This window comes from Podarcis filfolensis (genome assembly GCF_964270895.1).
Source record: "Podarcis filfolensis genome assembly, chromosome: 7".
NCBI classification, from domain to species: domain Eukaryota; kingdom Metazoa; phylum Chordata; class Lepidosauria; order Squamata; family Lacertidae; genus Podarcis; species Podarcis filfolensis.
This window is the reverse complement of record NC_139603.1, coordinates 14358427-14381309: the sequence shown is the minus strand read 5'-3', so window position 1 is coordinate 14381309 and position 22883 is coordinate 14358427. Positions and strand designations below refer to the sequence as shown.

Below are 22883 nucleotides of genomic sequence, written 5' to 3'. Positions count from 1 at the left end.
CTGCATGCCATTAACTGCCATCTGTTCACCAAGAGGAGTCCCTTGCACACGCCCAGGGGTCTTTGGGGTAGAAGCAATTATTTTGTAATGGCAATCTATTTTCAGAATGTTTATAACAATAATGGTTAAATGGTTGACATTCCAAGAAGGCCGCAAAAGAGTCCGTCGCATTTTATTTGTGAAATAAATCAAGGATTTCTCTTATGCCTCTCACAATATGCACAATGCAAAGAATGCACCAAACGCCTAATTTTCACAAACCACAGACGTAAACATTTCTGGACATAAATAGTTCCTTTGATAGCTTGTCATACAAAAACAAGCTTTCAGATTCCATTCTATGTATAGTCTGGTGGGTACAGTTCATGCTATAGCTTTACTACTACGCTAAAAAAACACACCATTACAGTCATTGTTAGGGTGTCACTTCAACTCATCCCAATAATCATAGTTGACACTGAGAAGTCACCAAGGGTTATGTTTTCAGAGGATTTTGTAAGGATGAAGATCCCTCAGGATCTCGTTGATGTCATGGTCTTGATCAATGAAACAAGAATCATAACCCAAAATCCTACGGATAAACTCGACAGTATTAAAATGGAAAATTGTAATATGAAGGAAGTTATGCCAGAGTAAATTGTGCATTTTAACAACGTGCAGTGCAACTGCTATTATTTCTTAAATATTTGTCCTTGCCTATTCTATACATATGCTCTATCTATTAAGGAAACAGTCTTTCGATCTGTTGGTTTTCTCCAGGTTTATGGTTATCATTACTCTTAAATATAGACATAAGATGAATCAGATCCAAAATAGAATTTTTATTCTGGGTGACCCACCTGAAATCACTGTGACCTTCTATTTTATCTTCTGTCATCAATCATGAGCTACAACAGCAACATTTCACAACTGATAGACAGGTAAATCATGCTTGAGCGTGTTAGAGAGAGAGAGAGAGATGGTAAACCCTAATGTATTAAGATCCAAGTTGCATAGAAAAATTCTCTCACTGAGTAGGCTGAAACTCACAGATCGGAAAGCAGTTAAAATGTGGTTTTAATGTATGCCTGAGGAAAGGAGTGAAACAGCTTATGGCATCTGCAGAATGTCCTGTTGGTTCTTTTTAATCTGCGGTTATTTAACACCAGTCCAGTCTGTCTATGAATATTAGTGTATACGTGTTCATCTGTAACTAACTTTGTGCTCTGCATATCACTCTGGCTTAATTTATCCATTCTATAGGATTAGAAATTCTGTATAACCCAAAAATGTGCATAGATCTGTACCAACACTAGCTGGCTTGTCTGAAGACGCCCCTGTTTGCTTTCTGTTTTCTAGTTCCTAGGTCACAGCTGCTGCCTAGACCCAACTATTGTCACTATTTTGCCAACCATCCATATAGTTCCATATTATTACAGCTTATTGTGTTTATTTATTGTTTTCATCCTCTCCAGTAATTTCTTTTTCTGTCTGATAGATGCTCGTGATGGAATTTCTCTTGCTGCAAAATCATAGCAGCTTTCTGGGAAGAAATCTCAAATTGTCTTAACTTTTGCATGCCCTCTTCACTCTTTAAGGAAATAATTGTATGTTGTAGAGGTGCTTCAGAAAATATCTCCTTTCTGGCATGTTAATGGAGAAGCTGGCTTGAGCATCATATATCTACAGTCTCCATTTCCCCCTTCCTCTTGTTATTTTTTATCCTGGCAGTGTGAGAGGAAGGGTAATGCTGGATTCCTTTCCTTTTCTGTTTCCCTACTGTAGCAGCAGAAGCCCAACATCAAGCAATCTCATGTAAACTACTTTCATGAAAGGTCAACTAAGATGGAGGTGTCACTCATGCATGGTCTACCAGTATATAGAGATACTGATATTAGCTAAAGTCCTCATTATCCACTAATGTGTGTTTAATTTGCAAAGCGAGAGTGCATACTCAGAATTGTCTTAACATTTAATTAATCAGCATTAAGTGATCTTGCATATGCACTTTAGTTTGCTTAAGAGCATAAGAAGGCTCCATCTAGTCAAGCATTCTTTGTAAGTTTCTCAGCTACCCACAGACTCTGGCTGGATCTAGACACATAAAAAAAAAAAGTTACAGAAAAACGCATTCTAAAGCTCATAATGGAAAATCACATTGAGGAAGGATCAAACTCTACAGCGTCATCTGGTGTCGCATGTTTATAACGCAGTTATAACGATATAGTCGCCTGAATGTAGCTGAACAACCTATTATTATTATTTTATTCAATAGTACCCTAATACAAGATTTCTCCAAGCAGCTTACACAAAACACACACATTAAAACCATACCATCTCTCCCCAAACACAAACATACCAGAAACCTGCAGTAAAAATTATTACAGTGGTACCTCGGGATACGAACGGGATCTGTTCTGGAGCCCCATTCACATCTTGAATGGAACGTAAGACGCGACGGCACGTCTGCGCATGCGTGAATCGTGTTTTGCCGCTTTCGCGCATGATGTCATTTTGAGCACCTGCACGAGCATCGAAACCCGGAAGTAACACACTCCGTTATTTCCGGGTTGCCGCAGAGCGCAACCCGAAAGCGCTCAACCTGAAGCACATTCAACCTGAGGTATGACTGTATCATAATCCGTTGAAAGTCTGGGGGAAGAAAAACACCCCAAGGATGCTAATGTTGCGGCAGGGAAAGTGTTGCCACAGAAAGCAATCTGTAGATGGGTATGGGCCACAACAGAAAAGGCCTTCTCCCTTGTCATCAGCCTCCAAACCTCTGTCAAGGGAGGCTTGTGAAGAAGGGTCTCAGATGATCAACAAGAGTCTGAGTCTGTTATAGTCAGACAAGGCATTCCGTTCAATAGATGGACTATGGACTGACTTCTGCCTACTCCCAAACTAAGGAATCTTTTCCGGGAAAGGGAGAACATGTAGAAGAAAATAAAGGTTCTGGGCTGCCCAGACTACAAGACTCTCTTGGCGTTCCTGACATGGTCCAAAGGAAAGCAGAGCAATACATTTGGCACCAGCTTGGCTGCAGGAGTTGCCGGAATGAGGCGTACAAGCAACCAACCATCTTAGGGACTCCTCTCTGGATTTCTGTAGCGTTTACTCCTTGGCCTTTGCTTCTACCAAAGTCATCCCGCAAGGCAGCGGAGGTTTAGGATCAGAGGTTTTCTTCTCCTAGATGGGCTGCCTTCCCAGGTTGACAAGCCCCCTCTGCCCCTCACTTTCCTCTACAGCATGTGCAGAAACCACCTTCTTGATCGTTGGACCTACTATTGGTCTCATCCACTCAATCCTCCGGAGCCTCTACTGACATGCAGTTCTTTGTTTCTGCCACCTATTGCCCCAATTGTAAAAGGTAAAGGTAAAGGCACCCCTGACCATTAGGTCCAGTCGTGGCCGACTCTGGGGTTGCAGCTCTCATCTCACTTTATTGGCCGAGGGAGCCGGTGTACAGCTTCCGGGTCATGTGACCACCATGACTAAGCCGCTTCTGGCGAACCAGAGCAGCGCATGGAAACACCGTTTACCTTCCTGCCGGAGTGGTACCTATTTATCTATTTGCACTTTGACATGCTTTTGAACTGCTAGGTTGGCAGGAGTAGGGACTGAGCAACGGGAGCTCACCCCGTCGCGGGGATTCGAACCGCTGACCTTCTGATCAGCAAGTCCTAGGCTCAGTGGTTTAGACCCACGTCCCTATTATAGCTTAATATATAATGGTTTTGTGCATTATAATAGGAGCAAAAGCATGTTAAAAGTGCAACTGATACCAGACTTTGCCAAATATTAGCAGATACTAGATTCTAGTTTACATACCCCTTTTATACAGAATGTACATGTGGAAATGTGTAGCTGCCTCTCACACATTATATAGGCACACTCCCAAGTCCAGGATCAAAGAATCATACAACTATTTCATGCTGCAAAGAACTTTGGACATCATTCTCTAAGCAGTATGATAAGCCACTTTCATACAACTTATGGTCCACCAGTGCGGGTTAAATTTTGCAAAGTCAAGAGTGCATGCCTCAGGATAACATAAGGCTCAGGCCACTTTTGAAACTGAGGTGGGTTTCAGAAACGGTTTGTTTCTGGGAGTCTGTTGCTGAAAAGCAGGCGAGTCAAACATCCCTCTCAGTATGCCTATAGTAGCTCTTTGCATCCTGGCTTAAATTTTTAAAGAATATCTTACCTAAGCTCAGGGAGAGAGGGTTTTTTTAAAAAATCACTTCTTGCTTTCATAGTGAAAGGTGAGTTCCTCTTCTATAATTTTGCGCCCTGGAGAAAGTTATTATGTGTCGGCTAATCTGAATTGTCCCCCCCCCCCCATATTTAGGATCAGAGCATGAACTGTATTGCATTGGGAATTTTTTGGCTTTAACAAAGTAATGTGTTAAAGTAAAACACCCCCCCCCAAAAAAAAAAACCTTCATGAACCTTCCATATGGAGAAAACTGCAAATCCAGAAAGGAAATCAGAAAGTTTTCTTCAGAATGAATCTAAAAGAAATAAAGAAGCAAAGGAACAGAAGCATGTATATTTGTATTCCTCTGTCAGTCTATGAAACATTCTAAAGAGCACTTTTGTTTTTCAAATAGCCTCTTGGATTCAACGCAAATGATGGTTTTGTGAAGTTTTCTGCTGTGCCACCCTCCTGAGAGACTTGGCTTTTTTATATGCCAGATAACAACGAATTGAGCCATAGAAACACTACTTGAGCTTCAAGGATCTCACCCTTAACTTCTTTGAAAGATTTTAGCCTGCTAGTGATGTTTTGAAGGCTAAATTTCCCTCATATTTACAGTGCGGGAGTCCTGGTGACACCATGAACTCTATAACAGCTCTCTCTTCTCTTCCTTTGACTCTCTTCATAATTTTAATATCACAGCAGCCCATTTTACATGGCGCATCGATACTTTTGTTTTTGAACCTTGTTTAAACAGGGCACCATCAGCAGTTTAGATTTCTGTCGTGCTGATTAATATGCTGCCAGCCCAAAGAGGGCTGGAGACTGTTAATCTATTTCATGAAGGATTCAGGAATGCATAGCTCTTCCAGAGGTTTTCCTTCAGGGTTGCTGTTTTCTAATGAAACCTCTTACCTGTTACCTCCAGCTGCCAGCCTTGCATAGAAGACTTGGGTTGTTCCATTGTACACAGCTGTTGTATTTTATCTGCCCACTTTTCTGGCTAGTGAAATTAGGATAACCTCTGGTTATATAACTGAAAGTGAGCCTATAGTACAAAACACGGTGGCAGTTGTATGATGTCCCATTAAATGCATCCCCAACCTTACATTAAAAGGTGATTTGCAGCTGTGTAATTTTTTTTGGGGGGGGAGGGAGGTTGTTTATACAGTCAATGATTGTCGAACACCTTGGAATTCGAACATTTTGGCTCCTGAACACCGCAAAGCCAGAAGTGATTGTTACGGTTTGTGAACTACTTTTGGAAGCCGAATGTCCGACGGGGCTTCCACGGCTTCCGATTGGCTGTAGGAGCTTCCTGCAGCCAATCAGAAGGCGAGATTTGGTTTTCGAACGTTTTGGAAGTCAAACGGACTTCCAGAATGGATTCTGTTCAACTTCCAAGGTATGACTGTTTGTTTTATGTCTTGAAAAGCATCCTAAAACCATATGGTGAAGGGCCAAATATAATCCTATAAATCAATAAATTAAATCAAATAATTTTCTGGGTGGAACACCGTCGATTGAACTTCCATGTTTTCAGAGGATTTGGTTCACACATTCTGATGTGAGTCATCAAATGTTGAATTACTGTGATGCACAACATGTGTATGAATCATCTTTGAGAAATGCAAATTGATTCTCCACGAGCCCATTATGCGTAAAGGTATTTACATCTCCCAATATATTTCCTCCCCGTTGTGATCTACTCCTCCTCTTATTTTCCTTTCTCTTATTTTCCATGCTGGGCTGGAGAAATGGGAACCACGACCTAGTTAAATTAAGAGAAAATAAGAGGTTGGGCAAACTTTGTTGCTTTTGTCACCTTTGCTTTCCCCAGTAGTTTCCTAGGGATGTTAAAAAGTGTGTATAAAGCAGGAATCCATTCATTATTTACCACATTGGTATCTCCACTGTGTAGTCTAAGCATTGAATTTTATTGAAGGAATGATCATCATAATTAACAATTATATACAGCTTTCGAGGGTAAAAAGTGCTTCACATATATTATTATCTCAGTAATTCTTAGCGCATACAGGAGGCAGGTAATCTACCCAGCATTCTAGATGGCTGCTGAAACTAAAGGATGGTGGTTTTCCTGAAGCTATCTATTGAGTGCCCAGATCTTAACCTGGGACTCACGTCTCCTGGCCACTCTGCTACATTAGACATCCTTTCACTGCAGTCCTTATTTTTAATAGCTTCCATGCCCGATAATGTTTCACTTTACACCCTTTAGCGATACCATTCCTTTAGGACATTTTAATGGTTTTCTGTTGGACAGGGATGCACCTGTGCTAGCTGCATCACTTAGTTCTCATGCTGCTCTTTGGGGTATATTCTGTTTCTCTGTGATGCAGCCTCATGTCATTGTGGTGAGCATCCTTCTGGGCCAATAGCAATTTGGCGAAGACAAGAAAGTGCTCATGTGGCCATTTGAGTCCATACCACAGGGAAGCAACTTCCTCCTCTTTGACTGCATATGAAGGAGAGCTCAAGGTCTGCTTTACCTGAAGAAAATTGTCAGATAATAATTCCAGTTAAAGGTAAAGGTAAAGGAACCCCTGACCATTGGTCCAGTTGTGACCGATTCTGGGGTTGCGGCGCTCATCTCGCTTTATTGGCCGAGGGAGCCAGCGTACAGTTTCCGGGTCATGTGGCCAGCATGACTAAGCCGCTTCTGGCAAACCAGAGCAGCGCACGGAAACGCCGTTTACCTTCCCGCCAGAGCAGTACCTATTTCTCTACTTGCACTTTGACGTGCTTTCGAACTGCTAGGTTGGCAGGAGCAGGGACCGAGCAACGGGAGCTCACCCCGTTGCGGGGATTCAAACTGCCGACCTTCTGATCGGCAAGTCCTAGGCTCTGTGGTTTAACCCAGTTACTTGTTGCCAATAAAAGCTACAAACATGAGTCTGACCAAAGTGCGAGAGGCAGTGGAAGACAGGAGTGCCTGGCGTGCTCTGGTCCATGGGGTCACGAAGATTCGGACACGACTAAACGACTAAACAACAACAACAATAAAATTTCTATTCATAGTTCTTCCGTGTAACTTAGGCTAATCATAACAATAACTATTGTTAACTATTGTTGTTTTATTTATACCCTGCCTTTTTACCAGATGGGTCTCAGGGTGTATTCTTTGACTTCTGCTAATCAGTAGTACAGTTGCTGATGGTCCAAAAACTTCTAGTGCAGTGCACTGACATATTATATTGCAATTTGACCTGGGTCCGTCCGTCCCCCAGCCTTCAGAGGTGAGGCAGGGGGCAATTGGAGAAAGGGCCAACGCAGTGACAGTGCCCCACCTTGGAACACCCTCCTGCAGACAGATCCTAGTGCCGGATTAAAAACTTTTTATTTGTCCAGAATTTTATTTCCTTTTGATGTACCAATTAGTGCTTACACTTCCTTTGTTTGTGACAATTTAAAAATAATTTTCTATGCTTTCATTTTACCAGCGTTGTAGTTGGGTTGCTTTTACGATTGTGTGCTGCTTTGAGATGAATTTTAGTTGGAAAGTGACGAATGTGGAGTGTATGTTAAAGATAAAAGGTATATAATGTGACTCCGACTGAACCTCAGGAAGAACTTTCTGACAGATGTTCGATAGTGGAATGGTCTCCTTCCAGAGGTTGCGGGTTCTCCTTCCTTGGAGGTTTTTAAGCAGAGGTTGGACAGCCATCTGTCATGGATGCTTTAGTTGAGATTCCTGCATTGAGGGGGTTGGACTCGATGACTCATCCCTTCCAACTCCATGATTCTGATTCTAAGACTGTATATTCAGTTCAGTATTCTTCTCTTCTGTAATTGCCATAACCAGTGATATTTCGCCTTTTCTCTCTCGTCTTTCCAGTGGGATGGCGTAGGTCCGCTCCCCGACTGTGCAGAACCACCAAAAGGAATTCAGATGCTGTGGTACCCATCCATAGTCAAACCCTACCTCACACTTCTCTCTGAGTGCTCAAATCCAGATACGTTGGAAGGGGCAGCTGGCGCACTACAAAATCTGGCCGCAGGTAGTTGGAAGGTATGAAACCTATGTCTCTACTTAGTCAAATTCTTAAGTAGCCTGCCACAGGTACATTGAGTCAGTACATGAAAGATGGGTGCAAAACCAGGAATCGTTGTTGTTAAAAGGTTTTTTAAAAAAAGAAACGCTCACTGTCAAAAATAATAATAATAATTTTGTATTTATATCCCGCCCTCCCCAGCCGAAGCCGGGGTCAGGGCGGCTAACAACCATGTAGTAATGCTCCTGCCACTCACCCCTCCCTCCCTCCCTGTCCTGCAATCCAGCGGAAACAGGCTTAGAGGAACGATGGCTGGCAACATATACATTTTTGCAGGACAAAACACATCAAAAAGGTAGTTGCTGCCACCACTCCCTTGTACCAGGGCACCAGAAGACTTAACCCAAGGGAGAAGGTTATTCTTCCTAGTTACCGGTTGCCCCACCCTGCACGTTGCTTCCACAAAATGCAGGCAGAAATTCAACAGATTCAGTAGGCGGCTAAGTAGTCAGGCTCTGGATTCAGGCTTTCCCCCAGAATGGCATACAGGACAAGAAAGTGGCAAACTGACAGAAGGACAAAAAGGCAAACAAGTGATGTGTTTGGCTCCAAGATCTGACTATCTGAACTCTATGCCTCTACATCAAGGGTCAGCAACCTTTCTCAGCCATGGGCCGGTCCACCGTCCCTCAGACCATGTGGGGGGCCGGACAATATTTTGGAGAAAAAAATGAACAAATTCCTATGCCCCACAAATAACCCAGAGATGCATTTTAAATAAAAGCACATATTCTACTCTTGTAAAAACACCAGGCAGGCCCCACAAATAACCCAGAGATGTATTTTAAATAAAAGCACACATTCTACTCATGTAAAAACACGCTGATTCCCAGACCGTCCGCGGGCCGGACTTAGAAGGCAATTGGGCTGGATCCGGCCCCCAGGCTTTAGGTCGCCTACCCCTGCTCGACATTAATGGTTAGAAAATAGGCACTGGCCGAAATGATTTTCCCCCTTCATTTGCTCTGCTCACGTGTTTGAGTTGAACAAAGCAGTCTGGTTGCAGGGATATCCAGTTCCACTTGGCACTCATTAACATCCTTCCTGACAACTTTAGCAAAAGACCAAGGATAAATGAGAATACATAGGATACGGGGCTCCTTATCTGAGGTTGGAGAACAACCCGAAGCTGCTCCATTGACGTACTGTGAGACAAGGATTGATTCTGCAGAAAATCCTTCCTTGGAACTTAATTAGGTACTGTAACACTGACGTGATTTAATACATTTGTTTCCATATTATGCCAACATGTTTTATTTATGCTACGAAGCCGTTAATTCAGTGTAGTAATCTATATGGACCAGGTAGTAGAGGACATGATTTATCCTGCCAGAGCTAGCTAAAAATAACCCATATATCAATAAGATGCATGGTTTGTCATGTCCAAGGTAAGCATGTTTGACCAAACAATCACTCTTTGAAATGGGAGGTCAGCAAACAAAATTGGTACAGCTGAGCAGTGAATGAAATAATCTGCTTACCTAGAAAACTTGTATAGAATAAACAGTGGCTCTCTAAGCTTCTTCATTCTACCCTGTCAATTTGCCTCAAATGTGTTTGACCCTGGAGGGAGACTGTTTCCAAGAGAAAAGAAAAGTGCCTAATCCACCTTCTATATCCTTTGCCTAAGCAAAGTCATTTAGTCTACTGCTTGCCCAATGGTGGTGCCTTTTCATCATGGAGAAAATATTTATTCACAAAAACCCGACTACAAATAGAGCTTTCTTCATACTTATCAGCAAATGCCCTCTCAATAACATCACTTTTTTGGGTGATATACAGCAAACAGTATGCTTGTGAAAATACCCAAGTACACACACACACTAATAATAATAATAATAATAATAATAATAATAATAATAATAATAATTTATTTATACCCCGCCCATCTGGCTGGGCCTCCCCAGCCACTCTGGGCGGCTTCCATAGAAACCAAACATACACTTCTGAATGTCAGGTAGTTGTTTATCGCTTTGACATCTCGTGGGAGGGCGTTCCACAGGGCGGGCACCACTACCGAGAAGGCCCTCTGCCTGGTTCCCTGTAGCTTTGCTTCTCGCAATGAGGGAACCGCCAGAAGGCCCTCGGTGCTGGACCTCAGCGTCCGGGCAGAACGATGGGGGTGGAGATGCTCCTTCAGGTATACTGGACCGAGGCCGTTTAGGGCTTTAAAGGTCAGCACCAACACTTTGAATTTGAATATATTATTGTTATGAGTTATTGTGTGTGCCAGACACCCATAACCCTAACAAGTATTAAAAGCTACTCAAGCCAAGCTAGCTTCTTGATGAGGTAATCACCTGGGTGAGGGGGGCATAAAGAGAACAAAGGAAAGGGGGCTCTGTGCCAGATGGCAAATGGGTGGGGCCTTTCCCCCATGTTTTAGATAGTTAGAAGGACAAAGTCTGAGTTTGATGTGAACCCCTCCTTCATACGCTCAGGTTGTATATACAGTGGTACCTCGGGTTACGTACTTAATTCGTTCCGGAGGTCCGTTCTTAACCTGAAACTGTTCTTAACCTGAAGCACGACTTTAGCTAATGGGGCCTCCTGCTGCCGTTGCGCCACCAGAGCACAATTTCTGTTCTCATCCTGAAGCAAAGTTCTTAACCCAAGGTACTATTTCTGGGTTAGTGGAGTCTGTAACCTGAAGCATATATAACCCGAGGTACCACTATATGTATGTAAATAGCCCATATGTCATAAAGACACCAGTGTCCACTGTGCTTCATTCCCAAAAGCAAACATGAACTCTAGGTAACCACCTGGGGCCCCTGAAATCTTGCCTCCTGGGAGATTGGGTTGTATGCAACAGTACTGTAGGCTAAAGCAATCTCTCAAAGGCCAAAACAAATCCCGCAGTGTTTCCAAAGAGATCACAGATGAGACGTTGGGAGTCTCTTTCAGGGAGAAGAGTCTAGAACTACCAGATAGCTAACAAAAAAACCCCACAACCTTCCTGTGTCATCTCATCAGGGGTGCTAGCAAGATTTTCTGAGCTCTGTACACTTTATCAGAATTGGGCCTTCTACCCTACCCACAAAAGATAGCACAAATTTGTGTAAAATTTATATTTCATGCTTTATGTCATATGCAGATGCATTCATATTCATGTCCTCTTTTGCAGAAGGGCTGGGTCCCTGATATAGGTAGAAATGAACTTAATAATAATAATAATAATAATAATAATAATAATAATAATATCAGGGACCGCAGAATAACAATAGGTGATACTTTGCCTATTGTGGTATTTCCATTTTATATCATACTTAACCTGTTGAATTTCTGCCCGCTGCAGCTGTTAATAGCACAAGTGTCCACGCCCTCCCCAAGTGCCATTCCTAAGCTATGCAAAGAACCTGAGTTTCATGAGCTTGTTACTGTGACCCCAAAAAGGAGAATTCCACAGCAGAAAATTTGCAGCAGTAAAGTTTAATTTGGAAAATGTTGAAACTCCAAAATGATGTACTTATGCTCTTACAAAAGACAGCAATATATTTCTGCTATTTGCATCCATATGATAATATATTTCTCGTTTTGCACTGTTTATGGAGAATGGGGAGGAGTGTTGCAAGGGGGCAGGAGAAGCCCCCAAAGACAATTTAGTGGTTGCAAACAGCTGATGGAGTAGAGGTTATAACCCCCTTCCCTCCCCTTCTCAAAACAGATCCCTCTTTAAGTTGCTGCTGTTTCCCATGCCGTGGATATAGCTTGCAGTTGCCCACCTTAGATTCTCAGGCTAATTCCTCCAAAGGATAAAGCCTTAGAAATTGAGGTTTTATGATAGCAGTTAAAAACTAAGGGGTATCGTTATGTTGCAGTCTTTTCCTCTTTAATTACCTTGACTCTTCTAAGAAGGGACAGTTCCAATGAAGAGGGGGCATATCATGATGAGCTGTGATTCTACAGAGCAGTGTCTGCTAGTTATGCCCCACAAATTCCATTATCTATAAATAGTCTCATAGAATTTAATGCAACTTCCATGCATGCCTTTGACAATTTAGCAGCCACTGGAAGCAAAAGAAATGGATTTTGCTTTCTGCCTTACCTCTCTATGAATTGGAGCAAGCTGTTCCCATAGGAATTGCCTTCCTTTTCATGCTGAGCAATTACTTGAACGCTGATGTCAGACTGATTTATGGAGTAACTGGATGATTAAGTATATTGGCAAGCCATCTAATTTTAAAAGGCGCAAAAGACCCTCTTTTGTCTTTTCCCATTTTTATGGTGGTTTTTTTTAAAAAAATAATAATATCCTTCAGTAGATTTGTGGAAGCTTATTGACCCGCAATCTAGAAATGCAAGGATGTTTCTCAATGGCTTTAGGCAAACTGAAAGAATAATCAGGACACACAAGAGTGAATCTATTTCTCAATTCTTGGGGAAGGATGAAGAAGCTGTCTTTCAGCATCTCAGCCTGAATGTGTCCCCGCATTGCGGACTGCTCAGGATAATTGCTTGCAAATATATCCTAATTGACAGGTTAGGTACCCAGAGATATCTCACATGATTAATAAAGGTGCCTGTAAGGTTCAAGACTTGAAGGCATGAATAAGATTATAGCCTCAATCACAATGACAGTTTGTGGATTCTCTCTGTAGCTTCTCTCCAGGGGGCTAAAGAACTGTTGCTCAATCTGGGGAAAACAGAATGTGGGACAGAATTGTTCTTTTACACGTTTTGGCCAGTCTTTCGGCTTCACCTGCTTTGCACAGCAGACCTCCATGCCTTGTCACATACTGCTTTTGAAACTCATGTCACTTTCAAAACTCATTTGTCATACAGAATGGAGCCTGCTGTCTGAGAAACACAAACACAACATCCATTAGTTGTGTGGTTCTTTTGGATCCTGGGGTTTGTGTCACAGGTTTCCTACAGAGCTACAATTTCCAGAGTGATTTAACAAACATTCCCTCTTCCTAGGGAACAATTGAGAGCTGTGGGGACAATAGGTCGGGGGGGGGAGACTAGGTTATATAATATAATAATAGTATTTATATAGCACTTTTCCTAAGTGGTTCAAACACTTTGCTTATATTAGTCATCCTTACAGCCAGCCTGAAACATAGACCAATATCATTATCATCCTTCAGTCCTGGTTTAGGATGAGAATTCTGGTTAGCATTAATCAGTGCCAAAATAATACCTAATGTGGGAGACAATTGAGAAGCATACAATCTCATTGCCCAGTCCGAAGCTTTAGCCATGGATAAGTGATCAGAGGCACATCAACAGTGGCGGGGTTTTTTGGAGGGTGCCTTTTCTGAGTTTATTGAAATATAAAAAATAATACATATAAACCATGCCAGAAAAATCACTGGAGCAGGGCAGAAAACAAAGTTTGTTGAATAAGAGACAGTTGCTGAACAGGAATACAACATGGCAACCAAATTTTCCAAAATAGCGTTTTCCACATTCAAGTTTGAAACACCTTTGGAGACAGGCTACTTGTGTTATTTCCCCTGCAGTAGTCAAAGTCCACGTGTTGTAGGTTTTGTTGTGGTTTCCATTACTGAGCTATGGAGATCCTGGCTGAAGTCAGTATCCCTTCAGCGTTCCTTGGAACAATTTTTTTGTGTTTAATAAAGAAAGTTATGGAGAGGCATTGCTAGAGGATTCAAGTATGTTAGATATTTCTCAATATGCTTCTGTCCAAAATAATGAAACCTGGGGCTCACATCACTGGCGGAAAAAAGTTACATCAACACATTTATGAAGTATAAATTATCTGAATGATTTTTAAATTGGGAACTTTGACTTTTGGATTACCTGTTCAAATCAAAGTGATCAGGAATGGGTCATTTAAAATCACATCTGGCAGTTCATGAACTTCATTTTCTTCTTCTAAATAGCAGACGTCATGGTAATTAATGCCTTGCTCTTGCAATTCGTAGAGCTCCCTTTTCTTTTCGTTCTGCCTCATACAATATTTTGTTACAGTGGTCAGTCTATATCCGCGCTGCCGTACGGAAAGAGAAAGGCCTGCCTATACTGGTAGAATTGCTTCGAATAGATAATGACCGGGTAGTATGTGCGGTTGCAACAGCTTTACGGAATATGGCCTTAGATGTCCGAAATAAAGAGTTAATAGGTAAGCGCTTATATTGTGCTATGTCTTGTTGGAAAACATCGTTCTTATCCCTTTCACCTCAGCATGCTGCCGTCAAATTTGCTTGTGTGTGTGATCCCGAAATGCTACTCTTTGAGAAATAACTGCTGGGTGTTATTTAGCATTAAAATACTAAATTGTTTTCTTCTATATTCAGTTATGCTTTAAAAAGAAAAATACAGAAAGCATTAGCATGATCTCCTAAGGCTCTGAATGCATGCCCTGACCCAGGATCATTCTTGCCTTGTGTCTCTTCTGACTAGGATCAGAAGTCATTTGCTCAGCCAAACTTTCCCCCTTCTCCCCGACTTAATCCAGTGTGGTTAAATTATCAAAGTTAAGCTTGAAGGTATGAGAAAGTGAAAGAAGCGCATTCCTCTTCTCCCCTCTTCAAAAACCCAGAGTACATTCTCCGGCCCTTTTGTGGATTTCTGTATTTTTATTTTTATTTTTAAATCAAAATCCCAAGACGGTTGAGCCACAAGGAATTAAAGCATTGTTACAGCTACTGTGTTGTCTTAGAAAGAACCATATGCGGTTTTAATATATTTAGACTGAATAGGAGGAGTTTCTACTTGGAATAAAGAACTCTCGTACTTCTGTATCACGAGAGAACCACTCATGCTATTTTTAGCATAATCTGAAAACTAGGAAGCGAACATTCTTTATATAGGAAGCATATTGAAAATCTGTTCTTGCTTTTATTGAATGATAATTGGCACTGAAAAGCTCATCAGTAATTTGGTTGCTTATAAAATGGCCAAGTTCACTGGCTGCCTGTTGAGTTTTGTTAATTATACTCTTTGGTAATAGAAACGGTGCAAGTTTTACTCTTGAATGCGAACATTTTATCCCAGCTGTGGTTACCATTTATTTCATGTGTATGATTCCTATTGTTCCTATTCACCTCACTTTGAAATTTTTCATACTGTTGCTTTGTTTGGTGAGTGTGTGCTACACAAGCCATTGAGTTAGGCTCACCTGCTGTTCACAATAGTTGAGAAGGGACTGCAAAGAATTCAAGAGATACAGTCTGAAAAACAAAAACAAATGCTAGCTCTGTCAGGAGGTGCCACATGTAGCAATTTGGGTTTTATTCATGCAGTGTGACTCAAGATAAAATGGTTGTGCAGGTGGAGTACAAATCGTCTCCTAGGTACTGTCCACAGTATGTAATGTGGAAGAAAACCAGGCAGTGCTGAATGTCACAGCCTCTGCCAGCTATGTTCTGCAGGGAAAAGACTGGTAAAGACTTGAGGTGTAGCAGGGCAGTCGAAATGACATTCGTGTCCAAAAGCCATTTTTACTTCATTAATAATAATAATAATAATAATTTTTATTTATATCCCGCCCTCCCCAGCCAAGGTGCTCAGGGTGCTAACAAGCAATAATAAAAACAAGTTGAATGAATACAACTTAAAACAAGATTAAAATACAACATTAAAATATTGAAATATTAAAATGCAGCCTCATCACAAGAGGAAAAAGAAAAAAGAAAGAGGGGGAGGGAATCAAATTGGCTCCAAGCCAAAGGCCAGGCGGAACAACTCTGTCTTACAGGCCCTGCGGAAAGAAATCAGATCCTGCAGGGCCCTGGTCTCATGAGGCAGAGCGTTCCACCAGCCAGTGTTGAAAAGGCCCTGGCTCTGGTTGAAGCTAATCTAACTTCCTTAGGGCCCGGGACCACTAGGGTGTTGCTATTTATGGACCTTGAGGCTCTCCATGGGGCATACCGGGAGAGGCGGTCCCGTAGGTACGAGGGTCCTAGGCCGTGAAGTCTCTCACCACCTAGCCAGTAGTCAACTGATTCAACGTGAGACATGAGGTTATTATTTTTTAACCGCACCATACAAAATGCTTATTCTAGTCACTTTTCATTGGGCCCATGTCCATTTTCTAAACTTTATCATTTGAGCTGGCTGCTTTGAAGCATTCTTTGCTGGCCACCACAACAAAAGGCAAAGTGTTTTCTGGGAACAAATTCTTCACTCATTCTTTAAAGATGGTTTCTCTGTCCTCACATTTATGGCATGAAAGGCTGCCTTGACTGCCAGTTGACTGGTTTTAATTCTCCAGTGGATAAATATATATTCAGAGGGCCATTGGGCTATCATCTTCAGTCATGTTGGCTACAGTTTAGAAAGGGGAGAATAGAAGGCTTTTCAGAGTTGCTTCAGATGCTGCTTTCCCCATCTCACATTTTTAAGATGTGAAACCTGATCGTTTATGTGTCAATCATCCCTTTATCACTCAGTGGCTTGCAGCCTCAAGTGGAGACCCACCTACCCATGAAAAGACATCACAGATCAATCACCATATAGAGAACTTTCATAGTGCCTCACATTGTTTGAAACACAGTGCTTTTCAGTAGAAGCAATTCACACATTTAGCCTTAATATATACACAAACAACTCATTTTGTGACAAAAGTTGGGGAATCACATCACTGAATGATTTCCTCCAGAGCTCATCAGAGTACAAAGGAGCTGATTCAGTTCCAAAACACCAGAGAAGATGATCAGGAGTGATCATGTCATTCCATAGCAAGACCAGGGCTTTGACCGGATCACCAACTTTCTTCACTGGAAAATCCCCCAGAGCATTCAGGAACACATCTGGTTCCATTGGTTTCTGAGGGTGGGCCATCCAAACAGGCCCACCACCCTTACTGGGGCGAACTGCCACTGCCCCCTTCTTCCTTTCCTAATATCACTTTGCGCCTCTGTTCCCACCATTGCTTCCAGGAAAGAAAGCGCCTCACACGCAACTTCCTGAGGTGGGAGCAGCAATAACAGCAGCAGAACATTCAGCCAGTGACTATGTAATTCACTGGTATGCTATTGCTACATGTACGTGAGAAAGCGAGCTCAAAAGTGTTCTCTTAATGCGCATTTGTGTGTGTTGGGACACAGGAGTTCCACATTCAAATACCTTCTTCGCTGTATAGCCAAGCGAAATTCCTTGGGCAAATAATGTCATTTTAACTTACACCACTGCATCTAAAGCCTAGCGGATCCTTTATGGTAAACATAAATATAAGCACCAATAGTCAAGAACAGCTGCTTCAAGTGACCTGCGATTCTAAATGCACCATCTTAGGAGTACAATAAGATAAAATGTGTTGTTGAGCCAGCGCATAAACTCTCTATAGGTATTAAGTCGCCTGGTGTTAAAGCTATTATCGTATGTTATACAGAGTTCCAAGGGGGGCAGGAGGGGTGGGTGGGATATCTCAGTCTCTCTTGTGAGTCACTAAGAATCTGAAGTACAAAGTACATCTTAAGCAAAGCCTTTTGAGATGATGGTTCTAAGGATGGATTTCAGTACTTTATCCACTGTAGTGAAATGCTTTCTGTTGCTGTGGGACTGAATAGGTATTTGCTTTGCTTTTTTTTTTTTACTAAAGAGCTCAGCCTCTTCCTAGGGATATTGAAATTCCTCTTATTCACTCCCCGCATCCACCCCCTAGTCTAAGCATCTCACATTCACCAGGACTTCTCTGATAAGCTGCCCTCAGCTTCCATAAACTTCAAAGGCAAAGGAAAAATGATTACAGGGAGAGAGAGAGAAAAAGAACTGCACCTTGAGTTCACACTTCAAATGAGAGGGAGAAAATTGATTAAGAATGGGAGATTAGCTTAGTTTTTGATCTGCTCCACATTACAATTAGGCATTTCTTGTTCCCCATGCCTTATTTTATTATTATAACATTTATTTCAATACCAAGTCATAAGTAATTACTGTCCAAATACTATCAGTAAGGAGCTCCCAAATATATTTTTAGATGTGTCCAGTTAGGAACCCTGTGGGATTTGTTTTTTAAGGGCATCTAAATCTAGTGGCCATGCTCAATTCCATAACATCAAGACTTATCCATGCTTAACTTTTGCCCTGTGCTTTCTAGGCACAGCTCTGCACTTTAAAGTTCTGCGTCTGAGCGCTTTCTTTGTTTTCCCCGCTGCTCTCCCTAGGAAACCCCACTCTTTAAAACAGAATCGGAACAAACAGCAATTCAGGTTTTCCTGAAGTGGCAGATTGCTATTTTCTCCAATTCAGCTGTAAAGAGTGGGTTTTTATGGAAGTCTGGGTAACCCCTTAGTTAAATTTTTATGCAGGCCTTTCTTTTCCTGTACCTTTTCCAGACCTGTATGCAGTATTCCAAATGTTGCTTCATCATCACTTGGCATTATGAGACAGGCTGTTTCGCTCCCCATCTCCTTTCAAATAACTCCTAACATTGGATTTGCTCACCCCCCCCCCATGTATAACAAGTTGGCATTTACAGGGAGTTGTCCACCATAGTCTAAGACATTTTTCCAGGGCAGTCACAACCCATTCAGATACAGATAGGTAGCCGTGTTGGTCTGCCATAGTCAAAACAAAAAAAAATTTTTCCTTCCAGTAGCACCTTAAAGACCAACTAAGTTAGTTCTTGGTATGAGCTTTCGTGTGCATGCACACTTCTTCAGATACACAGATTCTGTGTATCTGAAGAAGTGTGCATGCACACGAAAGCTCATACCAAGAACTAACTTAGTTGGTCTTTAAGGTGCCACTGGAAGGAAAAAATTTTTTTTGTTTTAACCCATTCAGAGTTGCATATGGGAAGTTAGCACACAAACACAAAATGTATGCATAGCATAGCACTTACACTAATTCTCAGTTGCTACTTTATTGCTGTTTGCTTGATTGCCATTTCCCAAGGGTGGACTTGTCATATGGAGCCCTGTGCAAGGCCAAAATTTAGCGCCCCCAAATGGAGCTTCTCAATTATGGAGCTTCTCAGTTTTGTGCTGCCTTGGCTGCATTCCCCCACTTTGAAGAGTTGGTTTGGGGGCCCTTCCCAGCCTGCTTGGGTGTTCAGCATCCTGGAAAATTAGGTGCCATCCACAAACACGGCTATGTCACAGCTCAGCCCTGACACCAGATTCCTTTATGAGTAAGTTAAATTGCACCAGTCCTAATACAGATCCTTTGGCAGTGGAGGCTAGTCCATTAGGGAAAATGAATCACCAACCTATATTCTACACTAGCTGTAGATGTCATTGCATTAACCTGTCAAAAGCCTTTTCCATTTTCAGGATATCTGTATACTAGGGAGATTACCTAAATGAAATCTTTAAATTGTGCAGGATGGAGGAGGTCTACATGGGCTTCCCATCCCTTCCGTTATCTGGGCATTCAGCATGCAATCCATCAGCAGAGGGCTGAGGAAAGCAAGATTTTACTGAGTCCCAAGGAACTCCTCCAGGAGCACACCACCTGTACTAGGACTGTATCAAGCCCTAAATGGTTTTGATTTTAATTTATGCAAGACAGCCAAGCAGCATAAAACTGCAACGTGGTCTCCGTGCACAGTTGTTTTCCACCAAAGACAAATTAATCATGCTAATGGTCCCACGCATAATTTCCATGGAAGCAAATTAAGAAATGTGTGATCACTATACCATGGCCTTATCTTGTAACCTGCTCCCACCTTCCCTCCCCAAATCTTCAGAGGCTTGGCTTTAAAAGATATTTCTGCATTGAGATTTGCTTTTATAAGCAAATGTTTTCATCTTATTATAAGTTTTTTTTCATGTTTCCTCCTCTGTGAATTGGGAATTCGTACATGCCCAAACATATGTTTTTAAAAAGCAGGAAGCTTTTCATCTCTTACTATAACATTAGGGTTGTGTCGTGACCCAGGGCTCAGATGAGTTTGCCCCAGGCAAGGAAGATGATTTCATTTCTGAAGTGGTTCTTGATGTCCCCTGCTTCTTCAGAATCCCCATCATCCGAAAAGACCATAAGGCCACCAGCCACTCTCTTTGGTTTAAGGAGGTCCCATTACTGCCCCACGTTCTGCCTGCTGCTAAATAGCCCATGTACTGGCAAACACTTGTAAATTTTTACCCACTTCTGAGATAATGCTGCAGAGATTGAAGCTTTTCAGCTCTGTTTAATCAGTCTGTGGATGTTGCAGGCGCAAGGCTTCCTCTCTTGCCCTTCTCAGCATGTGACAGATATATTTTCATTTAGTTTGTGCCGATTACCAGCTGCAGCTGTTGCGGTGCCATGTGCAGAACTCAAAGCCAATTGGCTTTTTCCATGCTACTGCAAGAGTAGTTTCTGGAGAATTAGTAGTGCCATGCTAAAAGCCCACAGAGAGTACTGCATGTGGCATCAGCAGGCCCTCAACTAGCTCATCGCATCACACCGTGGCCAAAAATAGGCATGGATTGATTTAAATCTGCAGCTGCCTGAGAAGTTCATGAGATAATAGGCTCTCTGTGGCACATCTACAGAAGCTGTTGGAGATTGAAGCTTCTCCCTGTACTTCAGGGAATGCATTTATTTTTTGATAAAATGCTGGAAGTTGGTCAGTGGAATTGTGATGCTCAATGATGCTTGTGAAATCATCCAGTGGCCATTGACACATTTTTTTAAAAACTCTCTTTGATTTGTACCAGACAGATTTACTGAAGGTATTTTGTCACCAAGTAGGTCTAAGGACCACAATCCTTAGCTAACCTGCATGGAAATTAAGTGCAATTCAATATGATAGGTGTTTCTTTCAAGCAAGCAATCTTTGGTGGGAAGGAAATGTACAAATCTTCCATCCAGTTAAAGACTTCAATCCAGCCCCAATCTTTGTCAGATCAAGTGGTTCGCTTAGAGCTTTCCATGGTGCTGAAACTACCAGCTTGCCTTTCTTTTTCAAGGGACTCGTGTCAAGGTCAGGATATGACAAGACAAGCTAGATCAACATATTAAGTCATGAAACTTTGGGGAATTTTACCTAATCATGTTGCTATCAGCTCTTGTAGCATTCAACCAGATATTTGTTTTTAAATTGATTCTCTGTTGAGATTATTGGGAAATGCGACAGATTGAGAAGAAAAGGTTCACAGAAGCCCATACAAATAGAATGCCCATAATGTTTCTATATTGCAATATCACCTGCATTTATTCACAGTGTAGAAAAAGAGCCACATCAATCCCACATTACCAGAATAGCAAGTTTACCTCTGAAACCAAAGATATAATCCATTAGACCTGTGTCCACATTTTAAAAGTACCACTTAGTTGCTCTTTGAGCCCATTTATGAATCCCCTTCACTTTTTCTACAACATTATTTGCTGCTCCCCCTCCCCTTTCCCAGCCTCTGTCCTCTTACCTAGAACCTCAACCAACTTTGTGATTTCTCCCTGGTTGTCTCATATATAGCAGAAGAGCTGCTTACACATTTCTTTAGAACTTATGCATTATTGTATTTCAAATGCACATCAGGAATCACCTGTATACCCTGATCCATACAAAACATTCACTACTAGCTAGATAATTAGTGTCTGGAGGTCACTGACTGTGATACGAACATAACGATTTTGCGATACCTTTTCTTCCCACCTGTTGACACATCTGCAGAGCCGAAACGGGTCTGTGATCTTTCTTCATAGCCTCAATTTGTTACCATAATACAGATTGTATCTAGAAAGAGAGAGAGAGATATACCGGGAGAGATAATAAAGGCCTTCTGCACTGTATTTTTTGTGGGCTTTTAACCAGCCAAAATAGAACAGAAGCTGGTTGGAAATTACAGTGCATTTAAAACATTGTTTGCTATACTGACATTTCAGTTGAAATTAAATGTTGTCTGATCAAGAACCATTTGGGGGGTGGGGTGGCTTTCCTACATTACGACCGTACCAATAATTAAAAGCAAAAGCCATTTAAAATACTGTGCATTCCCAATCAGGCTCTGAAATGTCATTATTATTTTGAACTAGAATAAGGAAGCATTCTATAGACACAAGCAAGGATCGACCAGCAAGATGATGCTAGGTTTTAGAAAAAAAGAATTATACTGCAGAATTTATGCTACCAGTATTGTAGCCAACTTAGCTATGAGAACACTAGTAGGCACTTTGATAAGGCAAGCAGAGAGCCTTGTAAAAGCACAGGGTTTTGTTTTTTTGGTATGTAATAGCTTCTCTGTATCTATGGCCCTTTCACATATTTCCTATTCATTCATTCATTCATTCATTCAGTATTTCCCCTTGCATGTAATGCACGAAAAGTACTTCTTCATGAAGCAAATACCGTATTTTTGCTCTATAAGACACACTTTTCCCCTCCTAAAAAGTAAGGGGAAATGTGTGTGCGTCTTATGGAGCGAATGCAGGCTGTGCAGCTTTTGCTGAAGCCAGGAGAGCAAGAGGGATTAGTGCGCCCCGATCCCTCTTGCTCTCCTGGCTTCAGGGATAGCCGCCCGAAGCCTCCTGAGCAGAGCAGGAGCACTCCCACTGCGCTCAGGAGGCTTTGCGTTGCTTTTGCTGAAGCCAGGAGAGCAAGAGGGGTCGAACCCGCTTGCTGTTTTGGCTTCCTCTTTAGCCCCGTGCAGCCTCTCCCTGCCGGAGGGGCTGCGGTGCGGCTATCCCTGAAGCCTGGAAAGCAAGAGGGGTCGGTGCGCACCGATGCCTCTCGCTCTCCAGGCTTCAGCGAAAGCAACATGAAGCCTCCGGAGCGTGGAGGGAGCGCT

General features: G+C 42.0%; 1 protein-coding gene and 1 long non-coding RNA gene across 11 annotated transcripts in view; one reads left to right on the top strand and one right to left on the bottom strand.

Moving 5' to 3' along the window:
• Nucleotides 1-22883, top strand: part of CTNND2 (catenin delta 2) — a 245222-nt gene that overhangs the window by 175403 nt on the left and 46936 nt on the right. For all 5 annotated transcript variants that reach the window (XM_083623764.1, XM_083623763.1, XM_083623766.1 and 2 more), the window contains 2 exons: nucleotides 8037-8210; nucleotides 14194-14344. In XM_083623764.1, coding sequence (XP_083479890.1) covers nucleotides 8037-8210; nucleotides 14194-14344 — 325 coding nt within the window. The remainder of the gene's footprint in view (nucleotides 1-8036; nucleotides 8211-14193; nucleotides 14345-22883) is intronic.
• The window catches only part of LOC310767190, an 80981-nt gene continuing 71594 nt past the window's right edge, over nucleotides 13497-22883 (bottom strand). For 2 of the 6 annotated variants that reach the window (XR_014550691.1, XR_014550693.1), the window contains 2 exons: nucleotides 21739-21832; nucleotides 13497-15395 (listed from right to left, as the gene is read on the bottom strand). This is a non-coding gene — a long non-coding RNA (uncharacterized lncRNA). The remainder of the gene's footprint in view (nucleotides 15396-21738; nucleotides 21833-22883) is intronic. The other 4 variants (XR_014550695.1, XR_014550696.1, XR_014550694.1 and 1 more) reach the window with 3 other exon arrangements.